Source organism: Sarcophilus harrisii, chromosome 4 (assembly GCF_902635505.1).
Source record: "Sarcophilus harrisii chromosome 4, mSarHar1.11, whole genome shotgun sequence".
NCBI classification, from domain to species: Eukaryota; Metazoa; Chordata; class Mammalia; order Dasyuromorphia; family Dasyuridae; genus Sarcophilus; species Sarcophilus harrisii.
In genome coordinates, this window is record NC_045429.1 from 358,907,754 (window position 1) to 358,926,376 (window position 18,623).

Below are 18,623 nucleotides of genomic sequence, written 5' to 3' on the forward strand. Positions count from 1 at the left end.
ATATGGGTTCAAGCCTTTAAATTATTTTGAGATACCTCACAACAGTGGTCTGCAACCACCAACTTTTTGGGGTTCTTTCTGAACCTCAGCATTATGAATTGAAAGTTAATCTATGTATATATAAGTGGTAGACAGAGGAATGGAGAGAGTAGCTTTAAAAAAAGCTGAATTCCAAGTTTGCCAAGCTTTCTGCTACATCTCCTAAAGGCAGGACCCTTTCGGCTGTAGGATCCCAAAGGCAATTCTTATTCATTGCAAGCTTGATCTTTTCCTCCCAGAGAGCAATTCTAAGACCCCTCCTGTGTGTAGCACAAAGAATTTGAAAAGCTAGATGGCCTGGCCAATGTGAATCTGAACTCTACGAGGATCACTGCAAGGAAGAAGTCGGGGTTTTGGACCCACTTCCCTTCTTTGTTGCAGGTGGCCCCAATTAAGGAACAGAAACTCCCCCTGCCCTTGCCCTTTAGGGTCTCTTTAGGATGAAGATGACTGGACAATTTCCAAATTGGGATGGGGACAGTAGATACCTTCCCTGGTTCTGACTCTTTCTTGTCTGATTTGATAAGGGTTTTGGTTATTGGTCTTTAGAAAGAATACTTAGAACTTTTCACCCTTCTAGCCATAGTAACAGCCCAATCTCCTTCCTCATCCTTCCCAGTTCCCTCCCATCAGCCAAAGATATCCACAATCATGGTTTATTCCAGGTTACTGACAGTATTTGGAATTAACCTCTGCAGCTGAGGAGCAGGAGATTGGACAGAAGATAGTTCTTAACCATTTTTTCTTCCTCCCACTTTGTCTCTGACCTTTGCAGGATAATCATCCTTGTCATTGTAAGTATTGATGTTTAACTTAATGGTTATTATATGTATTTGTAGATGTAAAATATCTCAAGTAATTTTTCAGGGGAAGGCACAATTTCTGAAGGGATACAATAAGAGGTCTCTTAGGATATAACAAGAGGTCTCAAAAGATTAGAAAGGAATATGGAAAGCAATGTCTTGTTTCAGCTTCATATGGATTTCAGTGGCCTGGAAGAGTGAGGAACATCCACAGAAAATGGAGAGGGTGACTGAAAGGAATCTGGCATGAATACAAAATATGTAGGAGTACATGTTGCTCAAGATAAATGCTAGTGTTACAGAGGAGAAAAATACCCCTTTCCCACTCCTAACCTAGACTTTTTGCTGGCTATTGAGAGCTAAGGGAGTGGTAGCTCTTTGGATACAAACTAGAGGCTAAACCATTCACTTGCAAGTCAGAACATCACCTTCCTGATGTCATGGTCTTCTTGGAGAATGAAGGAAAAATAAAAGAGGTCAAACTGAGAGATAGAACAATTGGTATTTTGGGATGAGATGTCTGGGGTCAGTGTGAAGCCCCCTGTTCCTTAGAGAGACCTCCCTCTTAGCCATTGCCAAAATGATTACTCCTTTCCCATTTTTTCCTTCAAAGAACTAGAAGAGGGCAGGGGGAAGAAAGGAAAGAAGGACCCTGTGACTTACAGCTAGGGTATCGCTGTAGCCTGCAATTTGTAATGTATTCCCCTATTGATATGTTGATGTTATAGGTTCTGGGTTCACTTTTCCAGCCCACACTTGAACTAGTATACAGAGTCTCTAGAACCAGTGTTCTACTCAACATTCTAGGGATAATCACCAGGGGTTGAGATGAGCCCCTCATCAGATGTACTCTCATAATATCGTTAATCTTTCCAATATCAACTAACCAATTGCTATCAATTAGCTTTTACACAGGAATATTTTCTGAAAAGATTCAGCAAGGACCTGGATACAAAAACATTCCTTCCCCCTCCTCATTTCTAATCAGGACAAACTCTTTCCTCAACATACCCATTTGGTCCCTGGAGGAAAATACTTAAACTTGAAAGTGATTGCTACAGAACATACCCTCCCATCCCCTTCATCCTCTTACCACCCCCCAGACCCTCCCAGGCTGTACTTTCTGGTTCTCTGAGGCCTTTTCTGACTTCTCAGAGCCCCCCCAAATTCATTCCTGAGTATGACAGAGCTGAAGAATAAGTTGTTCTCTTGTTTAGCTGGGCTGGCTCCCTGCCGAATTGGATCATCCCCTTGATTTCAGGGCATGGTGCCTCTGCTTCATTCTCTGCTGAGCTGAGTCACCTAAGTCTCCCAGTAGGACTTTTATACTTCTGTAATAATAATAATGTGTAACATTTACATACATACTTTTAATTTGATGTTTTTTCTTTTATCCTGTTATGGACTCATTGGGTAGCACAGATAGATGGAGAACCTGGGAACAGTGAAATAGTTGGTCTAAAGTCATTGTTGTATAGATTACTTAAATTTCACTATATAGCTAGCCCACCTCCCCCAGTTATATATTTCTTCTGGGGGAGAGGCAATCAGGGTGATGTGACTTGTTGGTGATGTGATTTGTCAGTGACATGACTTGTCCGTGATGTGACTTGTCCAGGATCACACATTGTTTGAGACCAGATTCAAACTTACCTCCTGATTCCAGGGCCAGCTACCTAACTACCTCCATATAGTTCTTTTATGATATATATTTTTTATAACTCCTTTGTAATTATTTGTTAATAATATGATGCAATCTGGGACAGCTTGGTGGCTCAGTGGATAGAGTGCCAGGTCTGGAGTCAGGAAAACCTGTCATCTTGAATTCAAATATAGCCTTAGAAACATATTGGCTGTGTGATCCTGGGCAAGTCCCTTAGTCCTGTTTGCCTCAGTTTCTCATCTATAAAATGAACTGGAGAAGGACATGGCAACTATTCCAATATCTTTACCAAGAAAACCTCAAATGGGGTCACAAAGAGTTGGACATGACTGAAATAACTCAGCAACAACAGCAGCAGCAGAAACAACAATGTGCTGTAACTTATTTACTCGCACCATCAATCTCTCCATTTTGGGGGGGGGGTTCTTCAGAGACAGTGGTATTATTCACTTTGCAGCCTTAAAGCATCAGGCCCTTTGATTCAGGGAAATACTTGAGAGTATACTTTCCAGTCCATTCTTGAACTAGCATACAGTCTCTAGAACACTGCTCCTACTCAACATTCTAGGGATAATCATCAGGGGTTGAGATATCTAATACAATCATTCATGAGCCCCTCATCAGATGTACTCTCATAATATCGTTAATCTTTCCAATATCAACTAACCAATTGCTATCAATTAGCTTTTACCTAGGAATATTTGCTGAAAAAATATAGCAAGGACCTGGAATCAAAAACATTCCTCACCTCTCCTCACTTCTAATCAGGACAAACTCTTTCCTCTACATACCCATTTGGTCCCTGGGGGAAAAGACTTAAACTTGGAAGTGATTGCTTTTTTCCAAAAGTATACAACCCTGCCTTCTTCTTCCTATTCAGTTCGGAACTAGTTCATTGACTATCCTTAGTGTCTAACAAAATTCATATAACTGGACCAGCTCTATGGATTGACCATCCAACTTCATATCATATTCAAAAAATAAGCATTCTTTATCCACTTGGTCTTTCGTGTGTAGAGTTATCCTGAGTTCATAAGTATGCATAATGTTTAGAAGGCTTTGTAATGTGGTTTAATTTAATCAATACAAAGCCTTCAATGACAATTTAGTGAGTATATTTCCCTGTTTTATGTCTTTCTTAATACAAATAATCAAAAACTTAATGAAATTTTCTCTGTGGTTATCTCTTTCAAGCATCTGTGTAGCATCTGGAATACTCTCCAAAATATTCCCATTTGCACTGGCAGATCATGATCTCCAAAAGCTGGCTACTACTTCTTAAGAATCCCAACTAATCCTGAATGGTGAGTGTTTCGTACTTTCACTTATGACTCCCCACTTGTGTACTTCCCCCTAACATTCAGCCAGAAGGGAGAATGTCCTGAGTGTTTGTAAGTAATGGCCATCAGAATGTGGATTGGAAGATCAATTAAGATAATATAAACTTCAGAGAAGAAATTATTGAGTCGTTGTGGCAGGGCAGTTTAGAAGTTACAATGAAGGACAGGAAATGTTCTGGCTCCCCCATTACAACCAGTTAATTATGGTATAAGAGAAAGTGCAGTTAATGTTATAAAGAGTAATCAAAAATACGTCATCAGAAGAGAGTCAGGAGATGAAAAGAGGAAGAGATTTAAGATGAAAGAAAGTTTATCATAGAATAGATATTCCAGAGGGCACAGGGAAACAGTGTTAGGAGATCTAGAATGGGACATTGGTGGGATTAGGTTGGGGTAAATAAAAATGAAGGAATGGACAGCTGAGATTTGTAGAAAAGGTTTGTTTTTCCGTAGCAGGGAGTTCAGAATAGGTTTTGAGAAAAAGAGGGCATGGAAATATGAAGAACATTGGAGAGTAAGTGCAGATAGAGTATCAGTGAATAAGAAGAGGTCTGCTCAGGAAGGAAGATAATTAAAAATTCAATCATCCCTCAGTGACCTCCAGACAGATGGTATTACTGTTTTCTCTAAAGCAGGGGTCCTCAAACTTTTTAAAAGGGGGCCAGTTCACTGTCCCTCAGACTATTGGAGGGCCGCTCTATAATGAAAACAAAAACTTTGTTTTGTGGGCCTTTAAATAAAGAAACTTCATAGCCCTGGGTGAGGGGGATAATCGTCCTCAGCTGCTGCATCTGGTCTGCGGGCCGTAGTTTGAGGACCCCTGCTGAAAGTCTCAAGAAACCTGCCTCATGGCAAGCACAAGCTGGTAGGGTATATTCTATGGAGTCCAGGAGTCCAAGAGGCAGAAAGTAGCATCTCTTAGGGCTCTACCTTTGGCAAGCATGTAAAAGGCCTGGCATTAATTCGGGTTTTTTAAAAACAAAATGATATGAAAGCCTGGTTGTAGGTAATAAGTTGGGCTATTAAATGGTCTCTGTGGTGACTTGGTAGTAAAGGATAGAGTGCTGGACTTGGGATCAGGAAGATTCAAATACAAATTCTGCCTCAGACATTGATTAACTGTATGACCTTGGGCAAGTCACTTCTGTTTTCTAATCTGTAAATTGGGGATGATATTAGTTCCTCACAGAGTGGTTATGAGGATCAAATAAGATAACATAGGTAGCAGAGAACTGGAAAATGAGTAGATGCTCATCAGTTGGGGAATGGCTGAACAAGTTGTGATGTGTGAAAGTAATGGAATATTATTGTTCTTTTTTTCCCCATTTTTTTTATTATAATAACTTTTTATTGACAGAACCCATGCCAGGGTAGTTTTTTTTTTAGCAACATTATCCCTTGCACTCACTTCTGTTCCTATTTTTCCCTCCCACCCTCCACCCCCTCCCCTAGATGGCAAGCAGTCTTATATATGTTGAATATGTCGTAGTATATCCTAGATACAATGTATGTGTGCAGAACCAAACAGTTTTCTTGTTGCACAGGGAGAATTGGATTCAGAAGGTAAGAATAACCCGGGAAGAAAAACAAAAATGCAAACAGTTTGCATTCATTTCCCAGTGTTTTTTCTTTGGGTGTAGCTGCTTCTGTCCATCATTGATCAATTGAAACTGAATTAGGTCTCTTTGTCAAAGAAATCCACTTCCATCAGAATACATCTTCATACAGTATCGTTGTTGATGTATATAATGATCTCCTGGTTCTGCTCATTTCACTTAGCATCAGTTCATGTAAGTCTCTCTCCAAGCCTCTCTGTATTCATCCTGCTGGTCATTTCTTACAGAACAAGAATATTATTGTTCTATAAAAAATTAGGAACAAGCTGATTATAGAAAGGCCTGGGAAGATTTACATAAACTGATGCTGAGTGAAACAAGCAGAACCAGGAATACACTGTACACAATAACGGCAAGAATGTGCGATGATTAACTATGAAAGACTTGGCTCTTCTCGGTAGTTCAGTGATCCAAAGCAATCCCAATAGACTTTAGTCAGAAAATGCCATCTGCATCCAGAGAAAGAACTAAGGAGACTGAATGTAAGTCAACACATGCTATGTTCATGTCTTTTTTCTGTTTTTTAAACTCTCCCATGGTTTTTCCTTTTTGCTCTGATTTTTCTTTCCCAACATAATTCATAAAACAATGTGTATTAAAAATTAATTTAAAAAAAAGAGAGAATGCCTTTCTTTGGAAAGTAATGAAGGGGAATATTTATGGAAATGAAAGTGACATAAAAGCAAAAGATAGCTTTTTAAAAAAAGATTGTGTGATAGTATTTTTTCAAAGGCACCAACTCTTGGCCTCAAACATCCTCCTTCAAGAATCATTAACAATAAGCAGAAACAAAAGAAATAGAGCTGGCAAAATGGAAATCAAACCTAAAATTCTATTTAGTCAGTCAACAGACATTTATTAAGGCACTGTGCTAAGTGCTAGATATACAAATAAGAAAAAGATAGTCCCTGCCCTCAAGGGGCTTACAATTAAAAAAAAAAACAAGATAACATAGGTAAAGCATATATCTTATATAAAAATTACTTTTTATTTTCACTATCAGTTCTTTAAGATTCTATGAAATGGTCTTCCTTTCCCTTATAAATGTCCATTCTATTTATTTTTATTATTGTCCTTTGTCCTATGAAGATCTTAAAGCACTTACTAGAAACTATTCTATTGTGAAACATAGTACTGTTGCCCAAGAGCCTAAAATGGAGATAAAACCAAGGCATATAGAGCCTCTGACAAGCTCATCCTCCTAAAGGAAGGCTGTTTATTTGGGTTGGATTGGCTTACGGCCAAGCAGATGATCCGGTTCAGGGTGTCCTGTTTGAGGAGACAGGAGGCTGTTTGTCTTCTTTCTAGGGAGTCACTGGTCCAAGGGAGGAGGGAAAGGACCAGGGACAAAAGGAATTGAGAGGAAAGGGAAGGCAGAGCTGGGACAAGTCATTTTCAAGCCAAAGGGCAGTATTGAAAATTGTAATCCACAGATTACTGATCGCTTTAATCATTAAAATACATGCACCTTTACTTACTACAGAGTTAATACTTACATGCCATAAGAAGCACAGTTGTGTTTCCCCCATGACATTAAAATAGATGCATTAATAAAAATTTATCTTAAATCCTTCTTCTGCTCCTGTTTATACTGTTACCTTGCCTATGTCTATTTCAAGCTCTGAGGAAAGGATATGTCTCTTCGATGATAACACTTGATTAGTGGAATAGATTAGGTTCACAGGACAAAATAGTCAATAACTATAATAATCTAGTGTTTGACAAACCCAAAGATCCCAGCTTTGGGGACAAGAATTCACTGTTTGACAAAAATTGCTGGGAAAACGAAATTAGTATGGCAGAACCTAGATCATGGACCCACAGTTAACACCGTACACCAAGATAAGGTCAAAATGGGTTCATGACCTAGGCATAAAGAATGAGATTATAAATAAATTAGAAGAACATAGGATAGTTTACCTCTCAGACCTGTGGAGGAGGAAGGAATTTGTGACCAAAGAAGAACTAGAGATCATTATTGATCACAAAATAGAAAATTTTGATTATATCAAATTAAAAAGATTTTATACAAATAAAACTAATGCAGACAAGATTTAAAAAGAAGCAATAAACTGGGAAAACATTTTTACAGTCAAAGGTTCTGATAAAGGCCTCATTTCCAAAAAAAATAGAGAATTGACTCTAGTTTATAAGAAATCAAGCCATTCTCCAATTGGTAAATGGTCAAAGGATATGAACAGACAATTTTCAGATGAAGAAATGGAAACTATTTCTAGCCATATGAAAAGATGCTCCAAATCATTATTAATCAGAGAAATGCAAATTAAGACAACTTTGAGATACCACTACACACCTCTCAGATTGTCTAGGATGACAGGAAAAGATAATGCTAAATGTTGGAGGGGATGTGGAAAAACTGGGACACTAATACATTGTTGGTGGAGTTGTGAATGAATGCAACCATTCTGGAGAGCAATTTGGAACTATGCTCAAAAAGTTATCAAACTGTACATACTCTTTGATCCAGTAGTGTTGCTGCTGGGCTTATATCCCGAAGAGGTCTTAAAGAAGGGAAAGGGACCTGTATGTACAAAAATCTTTGTGGCAGTTCTTTTTATAATGGCTAGAAACTGGAAACTGAGTGGATGCCCATTAACTGGAGAATGGCTGAATAAGTTATGGTATATGAATGTTATGGACTATTATTGTTCTGTAAGAAATGACCAGTAGGAAGATTTCAGAAAGGCCTGGAGAGACTTATATGAACTGATGCTGAGTGAAATGAACAGAATCAGGAGATGATTATACACTTCAACAACAGTACTATATGATGATCAAATCTGATGGAAGTGGCTCTCTTCAACAATGAGATGAACCAAATCAGTTCCATTTGTTCAATAATGAAGAGAACCAGCTACACCCAGAGAAAGAACTCTGGGAAATGAGTGTGAACCACAATATAGCATTTCCACTCTGTTTTGTCCGCTTGCATTTTTGATTTTCTTCTCAGGTTATTTTTTACCTTATTTCTAAGTCTGATTTTTCTTGTGCAGCAAAATAACTGTATGGGTATGTATACATATATTGTATTTAACATATACTTTAACATATTTAACATGTATTGATCTACCTGCTATCTGGGGGAGGGGGTGGGAGGAAGGAGGGGAAAAGTTGGAACAAAAGGTTTTAGAAGGGTCAATGCTGAAAAATTACCCATGCATATATCTTGTAAATAAAAAACTATAATGAAAAAAAGAATAAAAAAATGTTTAGGTGTATTCCTTAAACCAAATGCTGTAAACAGCAGCCAAATAAAAGGAAGGATAGCTTCTTGTATGTGCATAAGCTCACAAGTGACAAAACCTCCCAAAAAGGAATTTGTAATAAAACCTGTAATATCAAATAATGACATATAAATCCTCAACATTTATGCAATAAACAAAATGTCTTTATTTAGGAGGCAAATTTGACTGAAGTTGGATGGAATGAAATCCATGGCTAGACCATAGCTCTGGATGGATATAGATACCTTATTTTAAAAAAACAGAATAGATAAAAGGGTGAGGAAATGAAGACTGGGGGCATAACATTGTATTTTAAGAAGGCACCCTAGTATGAGGAAATCTAAGAACCATGGAAGGAAGCATGATGGAGAGCTTTTGAGTGAAGATCAATGGAAGGAAAAATAGAAACCATTTAACATTTGTATCAGTGATTTAGATAAAGGGATGGATGTCATGCTCATCAAATTCGCAGATGACACAGAGCTGAATAGTCAAAACACAAGAGGATGAAAGGATCCAAAAATATCTTGACAGCATTTGGCTGAATCTAATATGAAATTCAATAAAGACTAATGTGATACTGGATTCAAAAGTCAATGTCTCGTGTACAGGATGGGGGGGACCATGGTTAGACATCAATTTGTCTGAAAAAGAACTAAGGGCTTTAGTGGGCTGAAGGTTTAATATGAGCCCATAATGGGACATGACAGACAACAAAGCTAATGTGAGGTTTATTTTTTTTAATTAATTTTGTTTTCTGATGTGAACTTTAAAAAAACAAGTGAGCTTCAATAAGAGGAAAATTGCTTCCAGAAATAAGAAGCAGATAGTCTCTCTGTTCTCTGCCCTGATCAGACCATTCCTGACATATGCATTCAATTCTGAACTCTAGCTGGAGAGCTTTCAGAGGAGGCAACCAGGATCATCAAAGTCTCCTATTAGGATTGATTGAAGAGAATGAGGATTTTTGGATTGGCTTTTTGACGTATAATGGAATCCCGCGTGCTTAGCACAATGCCTGGTACATAGTAAATATTTAATAAATGCTTCTTGACTTGACTGGAGAAGAGAAGAGGAGAAATAGTGAGAAATAGTGAGAAATAACTTGATAACCCTTTTCAAGTATTTTAAATGTTGTTGTATAAATAAGGAATAAGATTTGCTCTGTTTGGCCCCAGAAGTAAGAAACAGAAACAATAAGTGAAAGTTAAATTTGGATTTCCCCAACAATTAGAGCTGTTCAAAATTGAAATGGGCTGCTCCAGGAGGTAGGGTTTCTTCTCACAGGAAATCTTCAACTAAAAACCGAGTGATCAGACATGTTATAGTAGGGATTCCTTTCTGAAAAAAATTTCTTTTGGATTGAACTAGATAGTTGGGGGTTAGCTTTCCAATGCAAAAATTCTGTGGTTTTTTTGTTTTTTGTAAGATATGGGTCCCCTTGTACTGGATTCTGCTGGTCTTATCTTGGAGAGAATCTTAAGGCTTTCCAGAGTCTGAAGGATACAGAGAATGAAGAGTGAAGGCTTAAGAGAGACCCAGGGAGAAAGCAGCAGAATATTATGTGTTGCATAATATTTAGACATATATTTAACAAATAAGAAAAGACCAAGGGATTATTTAAGTCTATTTTCTATGCTACAGAAGATGGGGCTCTTGCCTTTACACTGAGGAGAGAATAAAAGAAATGGGTTTAAATAAGAGCAGGATGTTTTTAGAACAGCACTTTTGTGATAGCTTCCTAAAATGAATTGAGGCAGAGTGAGGTAAGCAGGGGCAAAAAAATAACATACATCATTATCCATTAATGTAAAAGAAAGAACAACCATCTTGATTGGAAAATGAATATCGTAGCATTATAAAGAATAAGCTTCATCTCAAAAAAGATATGTGAGAAGAGAACACCATCCCACCCTTTCAATGCCTTTGCAGAGGTAGAAGATTCTTAAGTGTGGGAATACCTTTATTTTATGGAATAATCTTCTGAGGGATGGATGAGGAATTCTGGGAGAAATTTAGTGGATATAAAAATGAAAAAAACAAACAATAAAATCTAAAAATATTAGGATATAGGAATTAGGAAGTACTGAAATTAGACCAGGTTGGGCTTCTCAACAGTAAAATGCACTCATTTTATCATATCATATATATCAAACAGGAATATTCCTTTTTTACAGTAATTTCAACTCAGAAAATATAATTATCATTTAGGACTAGAGAAAGTGGAGTAAAGAAATGAATGAACAAACGAGTCTTTCAGAGAGTTTCTCAAAGCTTCAACTCCCTATTTCAGTGTCTCCTAGACATGCATCTTTGTTGTTTAACTTCAGTCTCTTCTGTTGTAGTAGTAGTAGTTTCATTCAGTCTCTATGGAGGGGGGCCCAGTGCCCATTATTTTGTTGTTGTTCAGTTATTTCATTTGTGCCTTACTCTTCATGAGCCTATTTGGGGTTTCCTTGGCAAAAATACTCAAGTGGTTTGACATTTTCTTCTCCAGCTTATTTTACAGATGAGGAACTAAGGCAAACAGGGTTAATTGATTTACCCAGTCACATAAAGGTGAGTCTTCCTGACTCCAGGTCTGGTACTCAAGCTGCCCTAGTGTCCATTATCCCCCTCTTCCTCTGCTCCTCAAATTCAGACACTGGGATGTTGCCCCACTCAACCCTCTCTTCTCTGGAACCCCATGCCTTCTTTGTCCTTAAATTGCTCTATCCCCCCTCTCTGAATCCCTGGCCATTTTTCCGGTGGCCTGTGCCAGCCAGCCCTGCATCCCACATCCCCAGCTGTTGACATTTCGTTGACATTCCCCATCAGAAAAAGAAAGGGTATCTGTTATACAACAATAGAGAGAAAGGCAGAGACAATGGGAAATTGTGCTTCCGATAGGGTGGGGACAGGGAAGTAAAGGACAAACAGACAGACAGGGGGTTGGGCAGAAGAAGTCAGGATTTTGAAGCAGTTGGGTGTCTGGGTCTCACCGAATGAATCTCTTCTCTCAAGCGATGCTGAGATCAGGCCCAGGACCAGAACACAGAGTGGAAAGGTAAGAAAGCTTCTGGGCTGGGAGAAGGTTCATAAGAAAGAGTGGAGACAGTAGGAACATAATATGTAGTTATATCCATTTCTTTATAAACAATTTTCCCTTCTCTCTTACAAAGGGAAGCAAGCTAGCTTATCCCTTCTTCCAGCACAACTCAAGGAGAATTCTGGAGACCTTCAGGGAAAGATAGTCCCCAAATTGCCCACTCCTCAATACCAATTGTCAGGATATCATGCATTAATTATGTCCTCCAACTCAGAACCAGCCAAAGAAATGTTTCCTAAATGCCCATTATTGGCCCACAAATCTCCCACTGTCCACATTCCATCATTCCTTCCATCTAGGATTAGCATCTTCCCTTTGTTCCTATGGCAATAAGCTCTAGCAGATGCAGTGCCAGACTGGGAAGTTGGACATCTGAGCCCCATGCCTGGCCTAGACTTATGGAATAATTCAGGATGAGTCTTAGAATCTCAGTTCCTCTCTTCAGTCCTTGGAAATGAACATGCATCTTTTGGGGTGGGAGATGAAGGGAAGATAAGAGACTAACTAGACTTGTAATGTGCTAAGAGATCTTTGTGCTATAAAGTATTCAGAGATTCTGGAAATGGGAACAACTTTCAACAAGATTCTCTTTCTCAAACAGGGCAAGAGGTTACTAATTACTCCCTTACTCTGCTACCCTCCGGAGATAGCTTCTTCTTGGTAAGGAAGTAGACCCTTCTCCCACCCTTCTCTGTGCTTGGAGATATCCAAACAAAATAATTCGGGCATGCTTTGAAAAGTAGAAAGCATCATTTTAATAGATATTACCTATCTTTTTCATTATCCTTGAGCTAGTTTCAGTCTTTTTTCCCCTCTAGATCCCCAGTTCTGCCAGATAGCAGTGTCTCTCCTTACTCAAGATTTCTTAAAAAAAAAAAAAAGTCACTCTCCTCCCTTACTCCCCATTCTGATTCCTCCTCCTTTCCAAGAAGAAATGTTCTTTCTGCTGTCTAACTTCTAGTTTTACTGCTGAATTATGTTTGTCCCTTGTTCTTTTCTGGGGAGACTCTGTCGGGTCTTTTCCTTATCTCCTTAACTCCCTTCCACTGTCTCCCTCCAGCAATCTTGCCTGTGATTCTTCCTGCTACCAAATTCAGATCCTGCCGTTGTGCCTCCATTGAAGATGGAACCCAGGTGGGCACCTCTCTTCAGAGAATGCCTGCTCAGACCTCACTCTGACACCCTTCCCCCATGCCTTTTGTTTTCTAGGCCCATACAAATGTTCTTTTTTCGTTTTCTGAAATGATGATTGCCCTGTTATGACTGTCATTACAGATCCCTTTCTAGCTGAGTGTCTGTCATGCCTAATCAACTAATCCTCCCTGCCCTTTGGAGCCTCCTCTTTCCCCTAGGTATTGCCATCTACCACAAAGGCACAGGGAACCCAGGTAAGATGGTCCCAGCCTACCGACAGAAGTGGTTGGCTGGGAAGACCCTGGGATAGAGGGACTGGGACTGAATGGAAGACATTGGAAGGAGGGTGGGGACTGATGAGATACTGAGAAGAAGGGATAAAGGCTTGAGGGACACCTAGAGGGAGGAAAGAGGAATGGGGTGGGGTAGGGAGATGGGCAGGGGCTGGAATCGGTCATAGAAGACAGTTTGGGGTCAGGGTGTCCCTGTCGATCTGGCCCCCTTTGCCAGCACCCCACCCTGGTCCCCACTACCTCCTGCCCCCCATCCATGAGGTCATTCACTCTCGCCGCGGTGCCACGGTCACCCTACCCTGCGTTCTGGGCACCCCACCCCCCAGCTACAAGGTACGCTGGAGCAAAGTGGAGCCTGGGGAACTACGGGAAACATTGATCCTGATTACTAATGGGCACCATGCCCGGGGCTATGGGCCCCTGGGAGACCGTGCCAGGATGAGGAAGGGGCACAAGCTGGATGCCTCTTTGGTGATCACGAGTGTGGCGTTGGAGGATGAGGGGAGATACCGCTGCGAGCTCATCAATGGACTGGAGGATGAAAGCTTGGCGTTGACCCTCAGGCTGGAGGGTAAGGAAGTCGGCCGTCTCTTTCTCCCCAGTGAACCTTCCATACCCCGCCCCCAACACCCCTTCAGCCCCTTTTTCTTCACCCCCAGGTGTAGTGTTCCCGTACCAGCCCAGTCAGGGCCGATACCAGTTTAATTACTACGAAGCTAAGCAGGCATGTGCGGAGCAGGACGGGAGGCTGGCCACGTACCCGCAGCTCTACCAGGGTGAGCAGACTTCGAGCCACAGCCCCTGCCCCGGCTCCTTGCCCCATCCTCCTCTCCCGGGCCCCGGGTCACCACGGGAGCCACGTGAAGAGATGTGGGTGTAAAGAAGGAGGTGGTTTGGCAAAGGGGAGGATGAGAGAGAAGATGGGAGGTGACAGCCCCTCCTCTCCCGGTCCTGCCCACAGCGTGGACCGAAGGTCTGGACTGGTGCAACGCGGGCTGGCTCCTGGAGGGCTCCGTGCGTTACCCAGTGCTGACAGCACGTGCGTCCTGTGGGGGCCGGGGCCCACCAGGGATTCGCAGCTATGGACCCCGAAACAAGCAGCGGGATCGCTATGACGCCTTCTGCTTCACCTCCGCGCTGCAGGGTACAGGGAGTGGGTGCTGGGGAAGGAGGTGGGGTTGGCAAAGAGGAAGAAAAGGACGAGGCTCCTAGAGCTAAAGAATAGTTTTGGGACCCCGGGAAGCAGGAGAAAATAGGAGAGATTTGGGTGGAGGATGGGGCTGGAGAAAAGGAGGAACCAAGTCAACGGGACGGGGCTAAAAGAACTAGGGCGGGATTAGAGAAAGGGGCGGAGCCTGGGCCTAGAGAAAGAGGAGGGGTTTGAGACAGGGGTAGTGAAAAGATGATGGAGGAAGTAGGAGAGAGAAGAGGAGAGAGAGTCGGAAGAAAAAGAAGAGGAAGGAAAGGAGGAGAAAGGAGGGCCAACCCAATGGGGCGAGATTAGATAAAGGTGAGGGCCATCTAAATGGGAGAGATTAAAAAATAAAATGGGACCTGGAATGAGGTGGGGGCTAAAGAATGAGGATTTAGAAGAAGAGGTACCTGGAATTTGGCTAAGCTAGAAAATGGGGTAAGGTCGAGTTTAGATAAAAGGCAAGGTCTGAACCAACAGAAAGAGACAAGGGAGGGAGATAGAGAAGGTGAGGAACCGTCGAAATCAGGCAGGAGAAAGGGAGAGACACAGACCGGGAGGCAAAGACAGAGAGACAAAGAGACAGATAGACTGAGACAGTGAAAGAGATGGGACGGGGTCTTAATTTAAATAAAGAGGAGGGATCTACTGGGAAACAAAGGCGGGGCCTGAGAAATATGGAATGGTCAGAAGAAAAAGTTAAATGGAGAATGCTTGGTTAAGAGGATGGAGGGAAAAAAGGCGAGCTAAGGAAAGGGACTGGTACTAGAAAACCAGGTGGGGGGAAAAGGACCATTCTAAAAGGCGGGTCCACAAAGTTTTCATCCAGCCAGAGTCAGTCCCACACCTCTTACTCCCCGCCTTCTAGGCGAGGCCTAATCTTAGCCTCACCCCTTCACTCCTCCCAGGCCACGTGTTCTTTGTCCCCGGCCGACTGACGTTAGCAGAGGCCAGAGGAGCCTGCGCGAGGCGCGGGGCCGTGTTGGCCAAGGTTGGCCACCTCTATGCAGCCTGGAAGTTTTCGGGCCTGGACCGCTGTGACGGAGGATGGCTGGCAGACGGCAGTGTACGCTTCCCCATCACCACCCCGCGGCCTCGGTGCGGGGGCCTCCCAGATCCCGGAGTCCGCAGCTTCGGTTTCCCCTTGCCGGATCAGCCGGCTTATGGGACCTACTGCTACGCCGAAACCTAGGGACGTCCTCTCCAAAGCCCCAGTCCAGCTAGCGGCCTTCCTTCCCATTGTTGGATCTAGTCCAACTGGGAAATAAATTAAGAATCGAATTGGAGATGGGGCATGTTTGCACTGGGTCTGCGCTACCTTCCTTCTTTCGGAGATTTTCCTTGCTAGACAGACTCGGCGAGACGAGAAAGGACTTACTGACGCTCTCCATTTCCCGCACTGCAGAGAGCTGTGCCAAAGTCCAGGCGAGCCAGGGCGGGAGGCTATGCACCTGCCCTGAAGACTAATAGAATTTGAACTGGTGCTTCCCTTTGCAGAAAACTCGGCAGGGTTGGCCGGGAGGGCGGGAGAGAACCGAACAATGTCGAAATATTAACCGATCGTTGTAGATTAATAAAATAGCCAGTGGAGACGTTCGCTCTCCAGAGAAGTTGAAAGCATTTAACTACTTCGGCTCCCATTCCTACAATAATACCCTTACTCCCTCACAGTTCCCACACAGGGGAAAGGACGTGTAGTGGGAGGGAGACTGAGGTGAAAGGGAAGCAATTTGCAAATGGGGATATGTATGGATTAGATCCCTGTTTCTTAAATTTGCATCTCCACCCCAAAGGGGTCTCGTAACTGAATAATATGGGGGTCGCAAAATTATGATTTATTATCAGTAAATGTTTGATTTGTATACCTATTTTATATACCAATATACTTGTCACATAAAAATTTCTAGGGCAAAAAGGAGTCATGAATGGAAAAACGTTTAAGAAGCCCAGGATTAGATGATTCCCAGGAGTCACTTCCTGTTTTAAATCATGTAAGAAGAATCTCAGGAAAAAGAAGGAAGAAGAGCCAGGAGTCGTGAGATGCAACCTAAGAGCTAGGGTTGGGGATGGAGAGGATGAAGAAGGTCTTCTGAAACTGAGATCAAGTGGAGAGGGGAGATGTTGAAAAGGAGGAGAGAGAATTGGAGTTAGAAAAAACAGAGATGCACAGAACAAAAGAGAATGAAAGATAGAAAGGGATGAGATGGTCCATTGCCCGATATGGAAGATGCAGGGAGAGTCCAACACTACTGCAGGATATGGAAACGTCAGGAAAGAGGAGGGAAACCCATCTCTTTCCTTTACCAGGGAGGTTGCAAGACACCTGCGTCGCCCTCCGTTCTCCGTCCTCCCCGCTGCGTCCCCCTCCCCTCCAATTCTCTACGTCTTGAATCCAGGCTTCCTTTCCCCAGACTCGTTCCCCTCCCCCTCCTCCACTGGAGCCGACGACCCAGGCATTTCACCCCGCTATTCAGTTTTTCTCAAAGCCTCGATTCTCCCCGCGCAGCTGCTGTGTAATTGCGTGCTGGCGATTTCCGCTCCGTACCCCCCTCCGCTACCGGCTCCCTTCCTGCTCCGTTCCCCCAGAGGTGGCGGCTGGCACAGACTTGGCAAAGTCCCCAGGTGTCCGTGCCACGTGAGGAGCCTGGAGGTTGGGGTGGGGGTGGTGTTCAGGGGCTTCTGTTCTTTCTCCGACCTTTGAGGTGAGGGGAGGTAGTAGACAGTAGATGATTGAGAGTTAAGTGGTATCCGAGGGGCGGGACGCAATCCACAATTATCCTATCCAATACTCTTTTAATATACTTGATTTATTTTTAAAATTTCCAATTCCGAATTCGTTCCCTGCTTCTAGCCACTAGCCAGCCTCCCCTATTGATAAAGCAAGAAAAATGATACCCATTATACGTATGAAATAACTTAAATTGAAAAGGCTCACATGTCTCTTCCGTAGGCAGTTCAGTCTGAAGTCTACCTTTCATTCTTCCCGTGAAGTGAAATTCACAATTTCACTAACTAGACACTAAGGACTATGGGGTTTCTGAAAAAACCGAAGAAGGCGTAGTAGCTAGAAAGTCTGGCTTCCAGGCCCTGGGGAGGGGGGGAGGGGGGAAAAGGGAGAGATGAAGATCATGGAATTTGAGTGACTGGCATTCTTCAAATCCTTGAAAGCTTCTTAGTCTAAGGAAGCTTGCTGAAAAGTCAATGACAATAAATACATAATTTAAAAAGTAACCGAGAAGATGCACAAAGGACTTCAGGATAGACTGCAGCGTTTGGAAGTCAGCTTTATGCAATCGATTTGGCAAGAAGTTTAATCCCCTTCCCTGGAAAGTCCTGCTATCTAGGGGATTCATTTCTCTTCACCCTCTCTCTTGGGCAGGAGTGGCTGGGAGAGCTGTATCCTGGTGGTGGAGATGTAAAGATATGTTGATCTTTCTGTCCTAAAACACCCACTTTCTCCTGGTCAGAAATTCCCAGCTCCATAGTTGTTAAGATGGTAAGGATAGCTGGAAGGGAAGCCTCTGAATAATATAAATGTGACTAAAATAATAATAATGCCAGTCATATCAAGAGTTTAGCTCTGAAAAGTTAGTTACCTTATGCTGCCACTGGCAGATTAATGCTATTAGAGTGAATTCAGAATGCACTTAGGGGGAGTTACTCTGACAGTTCTGATATTCAAAGTTGTTATTCCTACCATAGCCTCTGCACCATAACAGTGTAGATGTCTTTTGAGTCTCTAACCAAGAAACAGTGGGGCTCCCCCAGCTCAGCTCCCAAGAGAAAGGGGCACAAGCGGCTTGTGCGATTGAATTTCACTCCCTTGGCTGCTGTCTGGCAAGGTTTAAACTGGGCCAGAAACTGGAGGGTGACCCAGCAGAGAAGGGAATGCCCCCAACCCCCCTTCCCCTAGCCCTTGTCCAATCCCAGACAATCTTTTTTAAATTTCTAGAAATCATTGTGTTATTCCCCCTGCAACCACTCCAATATCCAGGTTCCAACATTTTTTCCCCTTTCCTATCAACCTGGAAGGAGATGGCAATTCTTTCTTTCCCTTTTTCACATCATTGTTCAGAGTCCCTCCTACTGTCTAATTCTAATTTCTTCCACCATCAGCCTTCTCTGCTCTCCCCTGAGATGAACCCAAGATTAGGATTGAACCCCCTCCTTTTTTCCTCTTCATTGACACTTAGATCATGTAGGGTGATTT

At 42.4% G+C, this 18,623-nt stretch overlaps 1 protein-coding gene across 2 annotated transcripts; it reads left to right on the plus strand.

Annotated features, from left to right (window-relative positions):
- The first annotated feature begins 11,604 nt into the window (after nucleotides 1–11,604).
- HAPLN2 (hyaluronan and proteoglycan link protein 2) lies at nucleotides 11,605–16,033 on the plus strand. 2 transcript variants are annotated; one of them, XM_031966780.1, is made up of 8 exons: nucleotides 11,605–11,752; nucleotides 12,396–12,454; nucleotides 12,855–12,928; nucleotides 13,070–13,182; nucleotides 13,439–13,792; nucleotides 13,881–13,997; nucleotides 14,183–14,365; nucleotides 15,322–16,033. In XM_031966780.1, exons 4-8 carry the CDS (start codon nucleotides 13,095–13,097, stop codon nucleotides 15,603–15,605), a joined length of 1,026 nt encoding a protein of 341 aa, XP_031822640.1. In that variant the 5' UTR covers nucleotides 11,605–11,752; nucleotides 12,396–12,454; nucleotides 12,855–12,928; nucleotides 13,070–13,094; the 3' UTR covers nucleotides 15,606–16,033. The 2 variants fall into 2 exon arrangements, with proteins under 2 accessions (XP_031822640.1, XP_003768143.1); XM_003768095.4 differs by lacking the exon at nucleotides 12,855–12,928.
- The last annotated feature ends 2,590 nt before the right edge of the window (nucleotides 16,034–18,623 follow it).